The 21487-nt window shown below is 42.6% G+C and overlaps 1 protein-coding gene across 3 annotated transcripts; it reads right to left on the minus strand.

Annotated features, from left to right (window-relative positions):
• Window positions 1-74: 74 nt before the first annotated feature.
• Window positions 75-21487, minus strand: agtrap (angiotensin II receptor-associated protein). 3 transcript variants are annotated; one of them, XM_078425382.1, is made up of 5 exons: window positions 21439-21487; window positions 19701-19735; window positions 14060-14171; window positions 12309-12525; window positions 75-2199 (listed from the first exon to the last, which is right to left on the minus strand). In XM_078425382.1, the coding sequence occupies exons 1-5, from the start codon at window positions 21463-21465 to the stop codon at window positions 2081-2083; spliced, it is 510 nt and encodes a 169-aa protein (XP_078281508.1). In that variant the 5' UTR covers window positions 21466-21487; the 3' UTR covers window positions 75-2080. The 3 variants fall into 3 exon arrangements, with proteins under 3 accessions (XP_078281508.1, XP_078281509.1, XP_078281507.1); XM_078425383.1 differs by having other exon boundaries at window positions 21362-21455; XM_078425381.1 differs by lacking the exon at window positions 21439-21487 and adding an exon at window positions 21045-21136.

The raw sequence follows: 21487 nt of genomic DNA on the forward strand, positions 1-21487 counted from the left end.
TTTAAACATGTGTTGTTCTGCATTGTATTTAAAAACCTTGATTCAGAGATTCATTCACTGCAGTCTGATGATTTTAATCGTTTATTGGCAATAATAATATGTTTAACAATAAGTATGCAAAAAAATCAAAGTAGTCAATCCAGAAAAAATGGTACAAAATAGAACTGAATTACACATTGGGATTTAAATGTTCAGCCAGAAATACCAAGGCCAAGACTGATACCTGGTTTCTTGTATGCACAGCAATAAGATTACTTGTTGAGAATAGCAATCAGCTGAATGTGCGAATGGAAGAACGGCTATTATGGAAATTATCATTCACCGTATGCCATTTTCAACAAACAATACAGTGGATCTTTGATAGTCGCTTGCACTGGTGCTCGCCAGTTACTTACATAAATAAGCAATTATACAAAATAAAAAGTTTCAGCTTTTTAAAGTCAATTACATTAACATATTTATGATAAAAATGCTTTCAAAGTGTAAACATAATCCAAGCCCCATCTCGTGGACAGGAAATATCTTGGAGGGAATGTGTCCTTTTCCTTTATTGCAGAGTTATTACTGAATCCACGCCATGAAATGGGAGAGTTATATGATTTCTACCGATGTTACTGCGTGGAAATAGATCAACCAAATCTTCAATTATAAAATGGCAAGTTGCTAAGCCACTTTCTTGGAGAGAGGAGTCACTTGGTATTCCACCTTTATGATTCCCAAAACCCCACTGGCAATCCCTGGCTAAATTCTGGGACCATAATATTATTAACAGTCAGATTCAACTAAGTATTATACTCTACCAAATCTTGGGAGACAATATATTTATCAAGACAAAATTACAGAAGTTACAAAACTTATTGTTGAATGTTAGTACAATTTTTAAACAACCATGTTTCAGAAACTGATTTATAACACTCTTGCAGTGAGTTGCTGGTAGAGAAATCCCCATCAGCTGATTCCAACAAAGGGTCTCTTACACAATTTTTTATAGACATCTAACAGTTATACATATAACAGTTCATATGGCACTATTGGTTGCAGTATACCAATGTAGTTTTTAAACTTAGGTGCTAGTGCAGTGTACCATCACAAAAAAAATAAACACTGGTCTTAGATCTGAAATGTTGACTATTTCTCTTTACACAGATGCTGCCTAATGTACTGTTTTTCCCAGCATTTTCTGTTTTTAATGCTATCAATAGAATGTTGTGTAACTGAATCATTTACATCAGAGGGTGCAATTAGCCACATTTACACCTGCTAATAAAGCAACTTCAATATTAAGCAGCAAAAGCTGCTCACCTCCTGAATATTTTTCATATACCACAAGTCCTCCCACTACTTTCCAACCAGGATCCATTACACTCAAGATAGACACAAAATGCTGGAGTAACTCAGCGGAATAGTGACGTTTCGGGTCCCGACCTGAAATGACATCTGTTCATTTTATCCAGAGATGCTACCTGACCTACATTATGTTGATGCTACGTTACTCCAGCATTTTGTCTATGCTTGGTATAAACCCATCTCTGCAGCTCCTTGTTATTACATTCCATTACACTCAAGATCCATTATCTGCAAAGAAGGGCATGTTAGTGAATTACCTCAACTTAGAAAAATTACATAGTCTACAGCAGTCATGTCTGCTATTCCAAAGCCTTTTCATAAAGGAATGAGACAAATCATCTTCAACCCTTTAGTCATTAATGCCAAGTATAACTACAGCAAGCACTGGCTCTAAACCTCAGACTTCCAATAGCTTTCATTTAATCAAATCTCTAATGCCCTGTTACTCAATTGTAACCTAATATCCACATTTGAATTCACCAGGATAAGAATTGTTCTTATGATTTTCCAATCTGCAATCTTCAACTCCAGATAGTATTGTTTCACAGACAAGATTGTTTTTACGTGGATGGTCATCATTATAATGTTACCATCTGGAAGACAAACAGAGTTCCAGGGCACCAAAGAATGACAATTTGACGAAAGCACATACACAACATTCAGAAGCAGGTGGTTACTGAATCTCAGGCACCAGATGTTTATACGTTTTCCTTTGGTAGCATATTAAATTAAGTTAATAGCCTGGGACAGTAATCTTTGTCTCTGAGGAAGGAGAAGGCGGGCAGTGAGGCTCCTGCTCACCAATGGTCTGGTATGAAGTTCGATCTCGACTACCAGTTAAATCGGGAAAACCTGCATGGAACAATTCAGAGAAAAGTCATTTTCACATGTCTCGCCCACCGCTGCTCCCAGCAGAATAAAAAGAAAATACCGAATATCCAGGAGAACCTCATTAAAGCTGGTATCAGCCGTCGATTCACAAAATTAACAAAGCTTGAAACTCTGCATCTCTCTAGGGGTGAACAGTAAAGCCATTTGTAACCTAAACAAATTAAATAGAAATTTTGGCAAGGAAATATGTCATTTATTCAAGTCGATTCCTGCTTCCAGATCTCTTTATTTTTCTTTCTGCAGACACTATAACTGTTCTCAAATGTTATTTTTTTCTTCAATTGCAGACTCCAGTAATACATTCCACAATCTCAGTTCTAAAATGACATTTTCTTTATTATTTTGTCCAAAATCTCTTATCTATAGTCACTCATAGGAATTTAACCTTCTGTTTTTGTTAATAACTTTAAACACCTTTATCAAATCAGTAACAGATTACAAGTCACTTCACAGAAATGTAATCACACATTAACTGATAACAAGTCAATAGAACTATCACAAAGAGCGAGTCAAGCTAACAAAGGTGCAGGCAGAGCATTAAGAACAGAATTCTAGACTCTGGGATTAAAAGTGGAAAGCAGTGCTACCAAGGTGGTGGAAGTAGGAGTATCCACAATATCCCAGCGTTATCCCATCAATACATAAACAGAAGCACGAGGCAGCCAATGGCCCCTGATGCCTGGTCTTCCGTTCAGTAACTTATTCCCTTCATTTCCTTGTTATTCCAAAACTATCAGTTTTCATCTTGAATAGATTCAGCAATAGATCCTCTGTAGGACTTATAGATTTATTATTGTCACATATACGAAGATAGTGAAAAGCTTTGATTTGCATGCTATCAGATCAGATAATACTATATATAAATATGTAATCAAGTCAAACACAAGTACAATAGATAGAGCAAACAGGAAAATAAAGTGTGGAATATAGCTCTCGGCATTGAAGCACATCAGTTTCAAAAGTCCGGGAGCAGAGCAAGGACGCCCGTTGGCTGAGCACTAAAGTAAGTGCCAATCACAGTTGAGCAGGCAGTTTAAAAAGAGCGCCAAAAGGAAGCTAGTAGTCAATTTCAAAAGTCCGGGAGCAGAGCAAGGACGCCCGTTGGCTGAGCACTAAAGTAAGCGCCAGTTTAAGTGAGAAGTCAGGTAAATTGGACAATCAGGCAATTTAATTGGTAATATAAGCAATACTTGCAAAAGGGTGCAGCCCTGTTCAGGTGCAGCCCAGTGAGGGAAGTGCCCAGTGAGAAAAGTGCGAGTCTTTGGCTGCGAGTCTTCGGCGAGGAGGCTGAGGTGAGGAGGATACCATTGTTTTAAGCCAGAGCTGGTTATAGGCACAAGGTGATGGCGGAAAAGTTGGTGCGGTGTGTTTCCTGCAGGATGTGGGAAGACAGGGACGTCGCTGGAGCTTCTGGGAGCTACACCTGCAAGAACTGTGTCCAGGTGCAGCTCCTGAAGGGACGTGTGGTGGAGTTGCAGAGGCAGTTGGATGACCTCAGGGCCATCCGAGAATGCGAGAGTTTCCTCGACAGGACCTATTGTGAGGCTGTCACGCCAAGGGTCCAGGTCGAGCGAAGGTGGGAGACTGTTTCAGGGGGGAGTGGACGTGGACTACAGGAGACCCCGGTGGCTGTGCCTATTGCAAATAGGTATACCCTCTTGGGAACTGTCGGGGCAGAAGACGTTTCCAGTCCGAGTGGCGGACCTGTTGGCAAGGATACTCGACAGGGGAGACCGAAGTCTGGAAGAGCCGTAGTGGTCGGTGACTCCATAGTCCGAGGGACGGACAGAAGATTCTGTGGCAGCAGGAGGGACTTGAGGATGGTCTGTTGCCTCCCTGGTGCCAGGGTTCAACACATCACAGACCGGCTTCAGAAAATCCTAGTGAGGGAAGGCGATCAACCTGAAGTCGTTGTGCACGTGGGCACGAATGACGTCGGGCGGAAGAGGAAGGAGGTGCTACAGCGGGAGTTTAGAGAGTTGGGAAAAGCACTGAGAAGTAGGACGTCGAAGGTGGTTATCTCTGGACTGCTACCGGTACCTCGTGCTGGTGAGGCCAGGAACAGAGAGATAGAGGGTATGAATTTATGGCTGAGGGGCTGGTGCAGAGAGCAGGGATTTCGATTTCTGGACCACTGGGATCTCTTCTGGGCTCGGGGTGACTTGTACAAAAGGGACGGGTTGCATCTTAACAGCAGGGGGACAAACATTCTGGCAGGCAGGTTTGCTAGTGTGACACCTGTGGCTTTAAACTAAGTAGTGGGGGGGAGGGGTTAACAAATTGTGAATATGAAGATGAGGTAAAAGGGAATACAGGAGATATTGCAAAAGACTCTCGGAAGAATGGGAACAGAAGTTCTAGAGCGGAAAAGAAATTAAGGGCAGGGCCAATTGTGAACGATGTGAGAGAGGAGGTAAATACAGAAGTTAAAGTGTTGTACTTAAATGCGCGTAGTATAAAAAATAAAGTGGATGAGCTTGAGGCTCAGTTAGTCATGGGCAAGTATGATGTTGTAGGGATCACTGAGACATGGTTACAAGAGGACCAGGGCTGGGAACTGAATATCCAGGGGTACACAACGTATAGAAAAGACAGACAGGTGGGCAGAGGGGGTGGGGTTGCTCTGATGGTAAGGAATGATATTCATTCCCTTGCAAGGGGTGACATAGAATCAGGAGATGTTGAATCAGTATGGATAGAAATGAGAAATTGTAAGGGTAAAAAGACCCTAATGGGAGTTATCTATAGGCCCCCAAACAGTAGCCTCGACATAGGGTGCAAGTTGAATCAGGAGATAAAATTGGCGTGTCAAAAATGTGATGCTACTGTGGTTATGGGAGATTTCAACATGCAGGTAGACTGGGAAAATCAGGTTGGAAATGGACCCCAGGAAAGAGAGTTTGTAGAGTGCCTTCGAGATGGATTCTTAGAACAGCTTGTACTGGAGCCTACCAGGGAGAAGGCAATTCTGGATTTAGTGTTGTGTAATGATCCTGATCTGATAAGGGGACTAGAGGTAAAAGAGCCATTAGGAGGCAGTGATCACAACATGATAAGTTTTACTCTGCAAATGGAAAGGCAGAAGGGAAAATCGGAAGTGTCGGTATTACAGTATAGCAAAGGGGATTACAGAGGCATGAGGCGGGAGCTGGCCAAAATTGATTGGAAGGAGGCCCTAGCAGGGAAGACGGTAGAACAGCAATGGCAGGTATTCCTGGGAATAATGCAGAGGTTGCAGGATCAATTTATTCCAAAGAGGTGGAAAGACTCTAAGGGGAGTAAGAGACACCTGTGGCTGACGAGGGAAGTCAGGGACAGCATAAAAATTAAGGAGAGGAAGTATAACATAGCAAAGAAGAGTGGGAAGACAGAGGATTGGGACTCTTTTAAAGAGCAACAAAAGTTAACTAAAAAGGCAATACGGGGAGAAAAGATGAGGTACGAGGGTAAACTAGCCAATAATATAAAGGAGGATAGCAAAAGTTTTTTTAGGTACGTGAAGAGGAAAAAAATAGTCAAGGCAAATGTGGGTCCCTTGAAGACAGAAGCAGGGGAATTTATTATGGGGAACAAAGAAATGGCAGACGAGTTAAACCGTTACTTTGGATCTGTCTTCACTGAGGAAGATACACACAATCTCCCAAATGTTCTAGGGGCCGGAGAACCTAGGGTGATGGAGGAACTGAAGGAAATCCACATTAGGCAGGAAATGGTTTTGGGTAGACTGATGGGACTGAAGGCTGATAAATCCCCAGGGCCTGATGGTCTGCATCCCAGAGTACTTAAGGAGGTGGCTCTAGAAATAGTGGAAGCATTGGAGATCATTTTTCAATGTTCTATAGATTCAGGATCAGTTCCTGTGGATTGGAGGATAGCAAATGTTATCCCACTTTTTAAGAAAGGAGGGAGAGAGAAAACGGGTAATTATAGACCAGTTAGTCTGACATCAGTGGTGGGGAAGATGCTGGAGTCAATTATAAAAGACGAAATTGCTGAGCATTTGGATAGCAGTAACGGGATCATTCCGAGTCAGCATGGATTTACGAAGGGGAAATCATGCTTGACAAATCTACTGGAATTTTTTGAGGATGTAACTAGGAAAATTGACAAGGGAGAGTCAGTGGATGTGGTGTACCTCGACTTTCAGAAAGCCTTCGACAAGGTCCCACATAGGAGATTAGTGGGCAAAATTAGGGCACATGGTATTGGGGGTAGGGTACTGACATGGATAGAAAATTGGTTGACAGACAGAAAGCAAAGAGTGGGGATAAATGGGTCCCTTTCGGAATGGCAGGCAGTGACCAGTGGGGTACCGCAAGGTTCGGTGCTGGGACCCCAGCTATTTACGATATACATTAATGACTTAGACGAAGGGATTAAAAGTACCATTAGCAAATTTGCAGATGATACTAAGTTGGGGGGTAGTGTGAATTGTGAGGAAGATGCAATAAGGCTGCAGGGTGACTTGGACAGGTTGTGTGAGTGGGCGGATACATGGCAGATGCAGTTTAATGTAGATAAGTGTGAGGTTATTCACTTTGGAAGTAAGAATAGAAAGGCAGATTATTATCTGAATGGTGTCAAGTTAGGAGGAGGGGGAGTTCAACGAGATCTGGGTGTCCTAGTGCATCAGTCAATGAAAGGAAGCATGCAGGTTCAGCAGGCAGTGAAGAAAGCCAATGGAATGTTGGCCTTCGTAACAAGAGGGGTTGAGTATAGGAGCAAAGAGGTCCTTCTACAGTTGTACCGGGCCCTGGTGAGACCGCACCTGGAGTACTGTGTGCAGTTTTGGTCTCCAAATTTGAGGAAGGATGTTCTTGCTATGGAGGGCGTGCAGCGTAGGTTCACTAGGTTAATTCCCGGAATGGCGGGACTGTCGTATGTTGAAAGGCTGGAGCGATTGGGCTTGTATACACTGGAATTTAGAAGGATGAGGGGGGATCTTATTGAAACATATAAGATAATTAGGGGATTGGACACATTAGAGGCAGATAACATGTTCCCAATGTTGGGGGAGTCCAGAACAAGGGGCCACAGTTTGAGAATAAGGGGTAGGCCATTTAGAACGGAGATGAGGAAGAACTTTTTCAGTCAGAGAGTGGTGAAGGTGTGGAATTCTCTGCCTCAGAGGGCAGTGGAGGCCAGTTCGTTGGATGCTTTCAAGAGAGAGCTGGATAGAGCTCTTAAGGATAGCGGAGTGAGGGGGTATGGGGAGAAGGCAGGAACGGGGTACTGATTGAGAGTGATCAGCCATGATTGCATTGAATGGCGGTGCTGGCTCGAAGGGCTGAATGGCCTACTCCTGCACCTATTGTCTATTGTCTATTGTCTATAGTTCCAGAGAAAAAGTCCAATGTCCGCAATGGGAACACTAAATTAAGATTCTTTTAACTATTTTTGCCCATTCCCTTTCCTACCCATTTATTTTAATCTTCTGTATTCAAGGTATTGTAATTTGCATAATTACAATAATATATTCCTTTTATTCATCCCACACCAGGGAAATTTACAGTGTTACAGCAGCAAAGTGGATAGCAAGAAATCATTCATTATAAATAAAAGTAAAGACAAGGGTAAATTGTATTCCTTAGCTGTTACTGGTGACTCGTCTGTTTGAAGCAGTGCTGGTTGTGCAGTTTCTCAGCAACGGGAAGGAAGGACCTCCTATATCTCTCCTTCACGCATTTGGGGTGAAGGAGTGTCACTGAAGGAGCTACTCAGTGCAGTGACAGTGTCTTGCATGGGGTGGGAGTCGTCCAGCAGCGATGTTAACTTTGCCATCATCCTCCTCTCTCCCACCGCCTGCACCGAGTCGAGGGGGCAACCCAGGACAGAGCTGGCCTTCCTGACCAGCTTGTCAAGTCTCTTCCCTTCCGCCGCTGAGATGCTGCTACTCCAGTAGACCGCTCCATAGAAAATGGCTGATGCAACCACCATGTTGTAGAAAGTCCTTAGGAGTGCCCCCTGCACTCCAAAGGGCCTGAGTCTCCTTAGCAGATAAAGTCTGCTCTGGCCCTTTTTGTATAGTGCATCAGTGTTTTCGGTGGAAGGAAGGAAGCTATTGAAGGACGTTATTATCCCATTGCTTCCACACTGGTCTGAAGATAGCTATTTAGGCCATCTAATGCCATTATGATAATCATAAATCATTTATGTCTTCAACTTTAATCTCATCGGATTTCAATTACTACATGGCTTTCAAAAGTGCAAATTAGCAAAAGGCAGGATGCAACCAAATAGTCTGGGCAGCAGGCATTCATGAAAGCTGACCGAGGTCTCTCTCTCAATAAAATTCCATTCAATATGATTGTTAACAAATGCATAATCTCAAAATGTACACAAATGAAAAACACAGTCTGTAATATTCAGGTTCATTGTCACATGCAAATTCATAATTCTCCAGCTAAAGTAGCAGCAACATTTCAGCAGCCTGGGAAGAATCAAGTAATTATTGCAAGATCACCAATCAAAGCAGGTGGACTACAGCAAAGGGAGGAATATTGTACACACACTGCAGGAGAGGCAGGGATAGATGATTCAGCTGGAGTGACCACAGTAAGCACTGGATTCAACGCTATCACACGTAAACCTGCTGTCAATGGAGCTGTCCAGGTCTGAGATGGAGAGAATGGAGGGAGGGAGAGCAGAAAATAAAGAAAAATACAAGCATAAGCTTTGAAAACATTTTTGTGAGGATGGACAGCAGGAGGACGAAAACAGCAACATAAAAGATGCAACATAATGCACAATCATAAATGAAAACTAAATCTCTGCTCATGGAAGAATTCCATTAATTACTTTCCTGAATAGTTCACCCAAGGTTTAAAAGTATTTAAGAGCCCGAGGCAGTGAATAAAGCCAGTGTTCACCAAAACCCAAACCTGGGAACATTTTAAATTATATAATATTCATGGATCCCACTCTTAATCTCTTTAGATTCAGTCATCATATTTTATGTAAAAAATATATTTTCTTGGAGTCTCACTCAGAACATTAGCCTGCATATTTCAACTGAAATAAGTTTCCAGTATCTTGTATGTATCTTTCTCCTCAGTTTTTAATGTTATTGTTAAAGCACATCTCCAACACCATCACTCGCTTCACTCCAAGATGCTGTCTGCTCTAATGTTTATTCATGAAATAAGCAAGCCTGCCAGTAACACCTGTCAGGAAATTACTAGGCCAGGATGATCAATTATTGTTTGGGAGAAAGATAGAAAATGCTGAAGATCGGCTACAGGTCAGCCAGCATTTGTGGGGGAAGAAACTGGGTTAATTCTATCTCACTCCCCACAGATGCTCCCAGATCTGCTGAGTATCTCCAGCATTTCCTAGTTATATTTTAGCAACATGAAAGGCTTGGTGGGAAGACACCTCCTCTCCAAGCCATCCATGCAATCAGCCTGTGACCATCCCATCCCAAATTTTCCCAATGGTTTCTATGCTCATGGAGTGTTTGTGCTACAGAGGCATGAGCTAGCCAAAGTTGACTAGAAAGGGACCCTAGCAGGGGTGACAGTGGAACAGCAATGGCAGGGATTTCTGAGAACAATCTGGAAGATGCAGGATCTTTTCATTCCAAAGAGGAAGAAAGATTCTTGGGGGGAGAAAAAGGTGACCGTGGCTGACAAGGGAAGTCAAGAACAGCATAAAACTAAAGGAGAAGGTGTATAATGTAGCAAAGATTAGTGGGAAGCCAGAGGATTGGGAAGTATTAAAGAACAGAAGGTAACTAAAAAGGTGATACGTGGAGAAAAGATGAAATATGAAAGTAAGCTAGCCAATAATATAAAAGAGGATAGCAAGAGTTTCTTCAGTTATACAAAGAGTAAGAATGAGGCAAGAGTGGAAGTTGGGCCGTTGGAGAATGATGCAGGAGAAGTGATAATGGGGAATAAAGAAATGGCAGAGGAGTTGAATAACTATTTTGCATCAGTTTTCATGGTGGAAGACACCAGTAATGTGCCTGAAATTCAAGAGAGTCAGGGGTTGGAAGTTAGTGGAGTAGCTATTACGGTGGAGAAGGTGCTTGGGAAGCTGAAAGGCCTGAAGGTGGATACGTCACCTGGACCAGATGGACTGCACCCTGGGGTTCTGAAAGAGATGGCTTTAGAGATTGTGGAGGCATTGACAGTGATATTTCAAGATACACTAGAGACAGGAGAGGTCCCAGATAATTGGAAAATTGCCAATATTACCCCATTGCACAAGAAGGGAGCAAAGCAAAATAGTGGGAACTATCGGCCGGATAGTCTGACTTCGGTGGTTGGTAAGATTTTAGAGTCTATTATAAAGGATGAGGTTACAGAGTACTTAGGTTCACTATAAAATAGGACAAAGTCAGCATGACTTTGTGGAAGGGAGGTCTTGCTTGACAACTTTGCTGGAATTCTTTGAGAAGTAAATAGGACAGACAAAGGAGAGTCAGCAGACGTTGTTGACTTAGATTTTCAGAAAGCCTTTGATAAGGTGCCACACGCGAGGCTGCTAAGGAAGATAAGAGCCCAAGGTATCAAAGGGCAGATGCTAGCACGGTTAGTAGGTTGGCTGGATGGCAGATAACAGAGTGGCAATAAAGGGGGCTTTTTCGGGTTGGCTGCCTATGACTAGCGGAATTCCACAGGGGTCGGTGCTGGGGCCACAACTCTTCATGTTGTATTTTAATGATTTGGACGAGGGGATTGAAGGCTTTGTGGCCAAGTTTGTGGATGAGATGAAAATAGGTGGAAGGACAGGTAGTATAGAGAAAGCAGGGACTCTGCAGAAGGACTTGTTCAGGTTGGGAGAGTGGGCAGAGAAGTGGCAGATGGAATATAGTGTAGCAAAGTGTGGAATGATGCATTTGGTAGTAGGAATAAAGGCGTAGACTATTTTCTAAATGGGAAGAGAATCCAGAAATTGGAGGTGCAAAGGGACTTGGGAGTGCTGGTGCAGGATTCCCAAAAAGTTAATCTGCAAGTCGAATCAGTAGTAAAGAAAGCAAACTCAATGCTAGCATTTATTTCAAGAGGGCTTGTATACAAAAACAGAGATGTGATGCTGAGGCTCTATAAAATGCTGGTAAGGCCGCATTTGGAGTATTGTGAGCAATTGTGGGGACCATATCTGAGGAAGGATGTGCTGGCTCTGGAGAGGGTCCAGAGGAGGTTTACAAGAATGATCCCAGGAATGAGTAGGTTAACCTATGATGAGCATTTGTCGGCACTGGGCCTGTACTCGCTGGAGTTTAGAAGAATGAGGGGGGACCTCACTGAGTCATACAGAATAATGAAAGGCTTGGATAGAGTGGATGTGGAGAGGATGTTTCCACTAGTGGGAGAGTCTAGGACTAGAGGCCATAGCCTTAGAATTAAAGGAAGGAGATGAGCAGAAATGTTTGTAGTCAGAAGGTGGTGAATCTGTGTCATTCTTTGCCACAGAAGGCTGCAGAGGCCAGTGGATATTTTTATGGCAGAGATAGATTTTTTGATTAGTACATGTGTCAGAGGTTATGGGGAGAAGGCAGGAGATTGGGATTAAGAGGGAGAGATAGATCAGCTATAATTGAATGGCATCAACTTGATGGACTGAATGGCCTAATTCTACTATCTCTTATGACCTTATGACTTGGATGAAGTTATCAACCCTGGGTACTTTATCTCATGGCCTCATAACAACCTACCTGTATTCATAGGATCAGGATGTTTGCTACATGTTGTTTGCTTAACCATCAAAGGAAGATAGAATTCATAGTATACTAGTGTATCAGTGCTATCACCAGAATTTGGACTGTTCCACCTGCAATGCATTATTAGAATAAGCCGTGGGGAGCTGCTCCTGCAGTGTAGGATAAGAGACACTCAGAACTAGAACATTTGAACAGGATTTTGGGACGGGGAAGGCAGGGTGGCAAGTCATGTAGTTAGTAAACAATAAAGGGTGCATTTAGGTGGCAAGGAAGACAATGAAGCATTAATCTTAGTCTTTATGGTGCTCAAAGTATTCCTTTAATGCATCCAAGAGCCATCAGCTCCCACCCGTCCCTAGTTCCCTGGAACATAGTGACAACGCCACTTGGTTTGAAATCTTACCAATGTTTAGATTGCAATGACCCCCTCGCTCCATGTACATCTGATATACGAAGAGACAAGAAACTGGTTTCAGAAGTAGGCTCAAAATCGTCATGCCAACACTGAAGCGGAATTGGTCCCTAGCTGCGCCGCCAAACTGGGAGCCAGCTACACGCTCATAGTTGACTGCAATGTGGATCATGTCTAGGAGGATTGTTATTATCATGCCAATCAGGTACTGAAAGACAAAGAGACAAAGTCAGATTCAACCGACAAGTTCAGTTTCTTAACTTAACATGGAAAGAGGGAGGGTAGAAGAGTATAAAAGGCAGATGGCCGACCAAACTCATTGCATTGTACATCAATGACTACACTCCTAGCTCCATGTGGCTGGAGGAATCCTTACCTCACATGCTCAGAATTTCAGAGTATGAAATAGTGCAGGACTATTCCAGGAAATAAAAGAAATGCTGGTTCCAAGAATGAACTTTTTACATATAGATATTCAAGGCTTGAAGAGAGGAAGTGGGGGAACAGAAGCCTGGCAGAGAAGGGAAAGAGTGAAGCCCAGGAAGTTCATCCCTTTGGGCTTTAATAAATTGTTTTAGTGCAGTCACTGTTTTTGTAGCTGAACAATGTAGGCAATGTGCAGACCACAATTTCAAAATAAATAGCGCTGGACACCGAACACTGAAATTGTCTCTCAGCACATTTGACATTCATAAGGTGTTGAACAGTGCACTTGGCAGGTGGCTGGCTCAGTATTTAGAAAACAACCACCGCTGCAAGCCTTGAACCTATGATCTTCAGTGCTTGAAGTACCACCAGCTAAGCCAAGGTAACTATGCAAGTGATAAAACAGATTGTGATATTGTAACATGTGGTGAGTTTGGCTGCATGGTACCCGTTGGTGTAAAGGAAGCAGCAACTGTAAAAACAAGGCAGTCATGGTTTTTTTTAATCCCAACAAAATTTACTCTGGGTTACTTTTGTTAAAGGGCCTATACATTTTGCTTCATTGAATTAACCTATTATTTAAATGATCTCTGCAACTCTACTGAAGCATGGCCAAAACCTTACAAGGCGACTGCACAGTAGGTTATGAAACAGAACAAATGTTACGTAGGTAACATATGGAAAATATGAGGTGAACCACATGCCACGAAAAATTCTAGGTTATTTTAAGCATGACTGATCACCGTAACCAGCGAAGATAGTGATGATATTGTGGCGGCTCCCAAGGGTCGGGCCATACCACTACCGACCCCTCGGCACGGGAATGGACCGGTCCAGGGGGGGCGGCCCTTTGCTACGGTTATAAAGGACGAGGTTTTGGGCGCGATTTCACTCTGGCAGACTTGACCGGTCTAGCAAACGTATTAAATTCAAACCTCCCGAAATACCCGACTCCTCGCCTTTATTTCGGGCTTTTTCGACGCGCCACAATATGTTTATTGAACTTCCAAGCAGTGTGTCACTGGTCCTTGGTCTAAATTGATCTCAAAACATCATTTCTGAGTAGTGTGTCTGATAATTGTATGGAAAGCTAGTGGACATAAGCTCACTTGTGATGCCCCCACATTTAATTAGTCAGTAACAGTCAGTCGTGTAAAGAGGATACTTGGATAAAGCAAAAAGTACTCAGCATCCATGAATTGTGTTCCAACAAAAGGTCAGTGGATTAGGAGGTGGAAATGGGTTCAGTTCATTAGTAAGGACATATATTACCACAACATGGAAAACAGTACCAATGTTAGGGCAGAACTACTCACCATGGCAAGAGCATCAACAGAGTCTCTCTGAGCAATGGCCCAAACCCCAATGGCCAGAACAGCGTAATTACTCCAGATGTAGGGTTGTGGAAGCCAGGAAGTCAAACAGCCCCTGTCAAAAAGCAAATCACCTTGAGCTTCTCTTTCTGTGGGGAATTGATCAGTTTCTTCAAAGGATGCACAGCAGTCTCAACCATCTAAGAGCCAGTGGATTTATACATTTAGAAAACTTCCAAACTATTGCAAATTTCTAATGATTTTGTTGCACACCACCAGATTTCCCCTCCACTTTCTCGTTGATATTGAAGTTAAGTCAAGTCAAGTCAAGTTTATTTGTCACATACACGATGTGCAGTGAAGTGAAAGTGGCAATGCCTGCGGATTGTGCAAAAAAAGAATTACAGTTACAGCATATAAATTAAAGTTAATACAGAGAAGACAAAATTTAGTCCCTGGAGTTATAATAGTTAACAGTCCTGATGGCCTGTGGGAAGAAACTCCGTCTCATCCTCTCCGTTTTCACAGCGTGACAGCGGAGGCGCTTGCCTGACCATAGCAGCTGGAACAGTCCGTTGCTGGGGTGGCAGGGGTCCCTCATAATCTTGCTTGCTCTTGATCTACACCTCCTGATGTATAGGTCCTGCAGGGGGGCGAGTGTAGTTCCCATGGTGCGTTCTGCCGAACGCACTACTCTGCAGGGCCTTCCTGTCCTGGGCAGAGCTGCTCCCAAACCAGACTGTGATGTTGCCGGACAGGATGCTCTCTACAGCCCCAGAGTAGAAGCATTGAAGGATCCTCAGAGACACTCTGAATTTCCTCAGCTGTCTAAGGTGGTAAAGGCGCTGCTTTGCCTTACCCACCAGTGCGGCAATGTGCGTTGTCCATGTCAGATCCTCTTTGATGTGGACTCCCAGGTATTTAAAACTGCTCACCAGGAGTATTAAGATTTTGTTCTACTATGGTACGACCAAAATGTGTTCAGAATACCAAACAAGTAGTTCTGAACCCTTCTGTAAATATACTTCTGCACGTGGCAATGATCAGTGCCTCAATGTTGGTAAAGAAAATTATGTGTGTTTTGCTGTTTTGTAAGTGTAAGGGAAGAATGCAAGAGTAGCTGAAATAGCTCGATTGCATTGACCTTGAGGAGGAAGTGGACCTCAACAAGGCAACATCACCACAATATGCTGAATTTCAGTTGATAACACCTTATCCATTCCTTCCCAAAACAAACCGTCAAATAATTAAATCAAACACACACACACTTATCCCTTGCACACACATTCCTTATCTAAAATTAAGAAGTGTCTCGACCCGAAACGTCACCCATTCCCTCTCTCCTAGATGCTGCCTGACCTGCTGAGTTACTCCAGCATTTTGTGATACCCTATCTGGTACAATGTATCCCAGCTGCCACGGGTCATTAATACCCAAGGCAGGGGACACTCCACACTTTTAGTCCACGCCTGTCCAAATAATCAAAGATGCACTTGGATAATAATTGCTTAAATGGCACTGATTGTGTTAACCGAACTTTTACTTTGGCGCATGGCTTAATAAACCTAAAAAATATTTTTGATTCCACACATTGTTCTTTGTAATTTGACAAGTTCCTGGGATAAATCAGTTATCCTTTTCAATATCCTCAGAGTTACAGCAACCAGTCAAAGGCCAAAAATTGCTTCAAATTCACAAACCAGTTTAATGCTTCACTTTAACAACTCAGTCCAAACTGAGTTTGACCTGAAATAACCTATATTCTAGATGGCTGAGTCAGATTATTACCAATTTTGAAGACTGCAACTTTAATATTGAATGGTTTGCTTGAAATGAATAATAACAATGACTGAGAATTTTATAAATCTCACTTAAATAAACTACTGCCGAATCATTTCTGACATTTTGTGATTCTGGACTCTTCCCTATTTGAAAACACCAAGATCTTTTCCTGCCTCAATTAGTCAGAGCCAAGATCACAGAAGCATGTGAAATTTTAAACAGCATTACGAAATAGGAAATTAGACTGAAGCAACCAAATGCAGCAAGATTTGACTTGCCTCTCTCCCACCTCCAAATTTCGACATACCCTTTGCTATAATAGTACAATTTTTGTTCGATGGGTCAGATTCTAAAAGTGATCCTGCTCAAACAATAAATGCCTCTGCTCGCTTAAGTTCAGCTTTAAAAGCATTTTTGTCCAAAATTCATAATGTATGGTTATTGTTTTGTAAAATTGGTCTCTACTATCTGAAACCAGATCACCGACACAAACCCAAAAGTTACAGAATAACCGTCTAATCAAATTCACAGATCTACTGGCTGACTTTCAGCATTAAAATGAAACAATATTCTAAAGAACCATTACAATATTAACTTTTCTGTACTTAGTGGCTGAAGGAAGTTAACCAAAAAGGTTAAAGAAATAATTTTATATCTCACAATAAGTTGGGTTTCCCCCACAGGTTAGCATTTCAGCTAAACCCTTACTGCTCAAGTTCTGAGCACTAAAAATAATTAATTCCTGAAATATCACAGAGAAACCATGTGACACAGATTCCTATGAAAATGGTTGTCACCCCATCTCGTTTCTGAATAAATTGACTTTTTTTGCTAGTGAGTAACATTAACTGTCCCATCTTCTAATCACCAGCGAATATAAAATTGCCCAATCACTCAGTTCAGCAAAGTATTGCTTAATATGATTCTTGGCTGTAAGCGGAGCCATCTTTTTGATAATCCTGCTACCTACACAACACTGCCCACCACCAAACCTGCCAACATTTGATTTTACAAATTCATAATTTTGAAGTCCAAAATTCAGAGTTTTACATCAAAATTCAAAATATGGCACGTAATGCAACTTTTCAGCAATAAAAAAGTATGCACACCAAATGTGCATAAGCGTTGCGCATATTGAGCATATTCTGCTATTTATAGAAAGGTTATTGAACAGAAATACTTTTTACAACACAAAGAAAATTTTGTTTTTTTGTTTTGTTTTTTTCTATTTTGCTTTTCCCTTACACATCCCAATTCTCTTGGTATTGAATAAAAGAACAATGGTCATAAAATGTACGACTAAGTTATGAAGAAAGAGTTTCATTTAAAACTGCATATACCTAATTTCATTGAAGACCTACTTGCTCCAGTGGTCAACAGCAAATCACAACAGTCCATGTCCCCACCAACCCACTCCCCACCCCACTACATTCCCCCCACCCCCTTCCCCCCACCTCCTTCCCCCCACCTCCACTCCCCCCAGCCCTCCCCCACCTCCACTCCCCCCACCCCCCACTCCCCTCCCACCCCCACTCCCCCTCCCTTCCTCTGACCCCCCACTCCACTCCCCATTCATCCACCCCATCCCCTCTCAGCATCAACAGGCCTCACGCCACGCAGCGGGGCCTGCGGCCAGAGGGCTGAGGCCAGAGGGCTGAGGACAGCGGCAAGCCTCCTAAACTCTGAAGCACATTATCTTATTTGGCCTCAAGTCCTTTTCATATCAGTCCTACTCTCATGACGGGCACCCAATCCTGACAGATATATTAACAAAAACATTCCCTACTATTAATTCCTTTTGTGGGCTCTCCCCTCATCATCTGTGACCTCGACCATCCCAATGACATCCAATGACATCCTCTTTCCTAACAATTATTCCACCAGTTCCAGCCATTTACAAATTTACCAGCATTCACCACTGGCAGACTTAGAAATTCTGATTCTCATTCTCTAGGAACGTTCCTAATGATCATCTACTCAGCCTTGCGTTCAGATAATCCTCCTGTAATTTCTCACCATTATTTTCCATTACAACCCTGTGAAGCAATAGTGTAACGCATGTTCTTGTTAAAGGGGCCATTGGTGCTGCTGATGACACAAAATTGGGTCGGATTGTGAATTGTGAGGGGAAGACCGAGGTGGTTCAGTTGAGTGAGTGGAATAAACAGTACATGACAAGTCCAGTGCATTGCGGATAAATGTGAAGTTATACACTTTGGAAGGAAGTCAGGTTATCAAAGATATGGATCACTTTGCATATTAACACTGCCTGGTCTCCAACACAGGAAGAGACCAGGAAGTGTTAATATGCAAAGTGATCCAGCAATTAACTACACAATACATCTTGGCAGGTGCAGCTACAGAGAAGGTAGCAAACAGTATGTTGGCCTTCATTGCAAAAGTTTTTGAATCCAGGCATAAGTGAATAGTTTATTATGATTATATGGGATCCTGGTGAGATTAAACCTGAAGTCCCGTTAAGAATTCAGTCTCCTCACCCAAGAATGGATACAACTGTGATAGAGGGAATACAACAACTGATATCTGAGATTGTAGGACTGTCATACAAGGAAAGATTGAATCAACAAAGCCTCGATTCACAAGAATTAATAAAAATGAGAGGCGATTTCATTGAAATGTACAAAAATCTGCCAAGATTCAATACACTCTAGAAACAAGAAACTGCAGTTGCTGGAATCTTGAGTAAAACACAATGATGGATGAACTTTGTTAGGCGGCATATGGGAGGGAATGGAGGTGTCATTTTAGGTCAGGACCCTTCTTCAGTCTGGAGAATGAAATCAAGTTTCAAGGTGGTTTAATTGAGCAAGTCTGAGGAATGGTCCTGATCCAAAATGTCGCCTGCCCATTCCCTCCCAAGATGCTGTCTGACCCACTAAGATGATCCAGCCCTTTGTGTTTGTCAATATGCTCTGGTTCTTCTCATCTAGCTGAGAGTGCAGTGGAAGTACTAAGAACTGGGATTATAGTCTCATGATGAATTAAGACACTTAAGAAAAAAAGGAGGATACATTTCTCCAGTCAGATGATGGTTAAACTGGGGAATTTGTAATCACAGGGCTGTGGGGGAGGTTGCTGAATATATTGAATTAAAGGTACAGGCAAGTTGCTGAATATATTGAATTAAAGGCACAAAAGGCATCAAGGAGTGGGGGGGGGGAGAGAGAGAAAATGCTACTGATATACAAGTTTAGCAATTATCATTGTAAAATAACATGACAGGCTCGAAGGGACTGTTGGCTTATTCCTGCTCCAACTTTTCTTAGTTTCAGAAATGCAGTAGGTGATTATTTGTTAGCATTATACAATTATTTTAAAAGGAAGGCAGTAATTTAAGAATAGACTAGACCAAGTGGACCCATTGGGCCCAAACCTCTCCTGCATTGGTGCAGCACCCTCTCCACCCCCTCCCCTCTCCACCCCCTCCCCTCTCCACCCCCTCCCCTCTTCTCCTCTTCCTCCCTCTCCTCTTCCTCCCTCTCCTCTTCCTCCCTCTCCTCTTCCCCCTCTCCTCTTCCCCCTCTCCTCTTCCCCCTCCCCTCTTCCCCCTCCCCTCTTCCCCCCTCCCTTCTTCCCCCTCCCTATCCCCCTCAACCCCCCTTATCCTCCCTCCTCCACCCCCCCCCTTCCTTCCTTAGGAGATAGATTTAAACTTTAAAATGTGAATAATTTAAAAAATATAACACCGATTTCAATGAAACTTCTTCCATTGGCACCAAAGGGATGATGGTGAGTAAGGTTGGCCTAAAATTGTTGAGCTATCGTGTACTGTTTTGGCTGTAGTTCAGGAACAGACAAACAAGAGTTTTAGTATATAGATGAACAAACTTCCATTACTCACCAGGTTGTAAGGAGCCAGTGCACAGTGATGATCATCTATGGGGACAAAACCAGGTTATTATGGTATATCTGAACAATCTCTATAGTTCCAGTGACATTAACAGATCCTAGCCCAAGCATATGGTCCGCAATGTCATCCCAATGTCATATATATATATATATTTTATTTGAAACATGTTACCAACACAGAACAGTACTGGAACAGGCCCTTCGGTCCATAATGTCTGTGAAGAACATAATGCCAAGTTAAACTAATCAGCCTGTAGGTGATTCATATCCCTCCGTAACCTCAAGTCAACCTTATGGCTATTTAAAAACCCCTCAAATGCCACTATCATATCTACCTTTTTTGATGTCAATTCCCATAGGCTACAGGCCAAGACAAAACATGAAATACTGTTCCTCAAGCTTACATTGGATCTCAGTGAAACAGTGCAGGACGGCACAGAAAAATCAGAATGGGTGTGGCATGGTTAATGGCATTGTAGGGAACTGCAAGATCAAGGAGGTCCTGGGGACTGAATGGGCCTGCTTCCTCAAGACCATCACCCAATCTTCTCCAATTAGCAGAGACCACGTGCAGTATACTAGATTGGAGTGAATTACTGATTCGCCCATTCATATAGTTTGAGTGGAGACACAAGAAACTTTCAGGGGAAAATGCTGTGAGAAGGGGGAGGGTTAATGGAAATGGGAGAACAAACTAGGGAGTCATAAAGGGAGGAAAGAGTATGACCAAATTTGTGAATGATATCCTTGGAATGCAGAGGCTTGTGAGATGAAAGGCAGGAACTGGGGTGATTCTAGCTTTGTTGATGCTCAGAGGAGACAAAATGTGGAAAATATAGGATTGAAACATCAAATTACAAAGAGATAAGTACATGTCAGAGAAAGTAGTTGAGACAGGCACAATAACAAAATTAAAAATAAATTTGGACAGATACATGGATAGGAAAGGTTTGGAATGATTTGGACCAAACATGGGTAAAAGGGGCTAGTTTAGATAGGGCAACTTGGTCAATGTGGACGAGTTGGGCCAACGGGCCTGTTTCCTTGCTGTGTGACTATCTACAAACGAGGACTTTATCGTGTGCGACTCGGAGAAACCGAGTTGAAGGAAAAAATATCTCAGAAGCAGCTGTGTGGAAAATCACACCATCACAACAAATACCACAGATAAACTGGGAGAATGAAATTGAATGGGGTGGGAAGAGACTCGATGAGATTCCAAAGCACTTAGATAAAAGAAATGTATAACGGCCCCATCACAGCAGTTAAATTAAATATCACGTAGTCTTGATTTATTTAAACAAACTCATAACTATCCTACCTTGTCCAAACTTACATAAACCCAAGGTCGTTCAACACTTTGCACCAAGTTCCATTCGCCCATTAACCTTATATCTGCTGATCCATACTGGCTGTTTTTTAAGCAGTGTCAAGAATTGAACTACAACCGGTTTTTTTCCTCCATAATTTCTCTCCAGTCATTTCGCCCTCCCGTATATCGTGCTGCATTTTTGAGCAAGTATTTGGTCGGGAACTGTTAACACCACTTTTTTGGGGGGGTTGGATACTTGTCTGAAGTTGATTGGGGCGTTGAGAATTGTGCTGTTGTTTTGCCTGTTTTTTGTAAACCGCTTTTAAATCGGCACCACTAACCATGTCTTCAAATGTCTCTGAAACCCCGAGGTTACTCCACAATCGCAGCCCCCCATTGTTAATTTCCGAATGTTTACCTTCAGATTAATCACCGGCAGACCCATCGTTGCCTCTTCTCCCGGAATT

Source organism: Rhinoraja longicauda, chromosome 30, assembly GCF_053455715.1.
Source record: "Rhinoraja longicauda isolate Sanriku21f chromosome 30, sRhiLon1.1, whole genome shotgun sequence".
NCBI classification, from domain to species: Eukaryota; Metazoa; Chordata; class Chondrichthyes; order Rajiformes; family Arhynchobatidae; genus Rhinoraja; species Rhinoraja longicauda.

Coding starts and splice junctions, on each gene's coding strand:
- agtrap (XM_078425381.1), bottom strand. CDS start 21,092: ATGGGCGAATGGAACTTGGTGCAAAGTGTTGAACGACCTTGGGTTTAT. Junction 19,736..21,044: donor TTGAACGACCTTGGGTTTAT/GTAAGTTTGGAC, acceptor TTGTCCCCATAG/ATGATCATCACTGTGCACTG. Junction 14,172..19,700: donor CACTGGCTCCTTACAACCTG/GTGAGTAATGGA, acceptor GCTTTTTGACAG/GGGCTGTTTGACTTCCTGGC.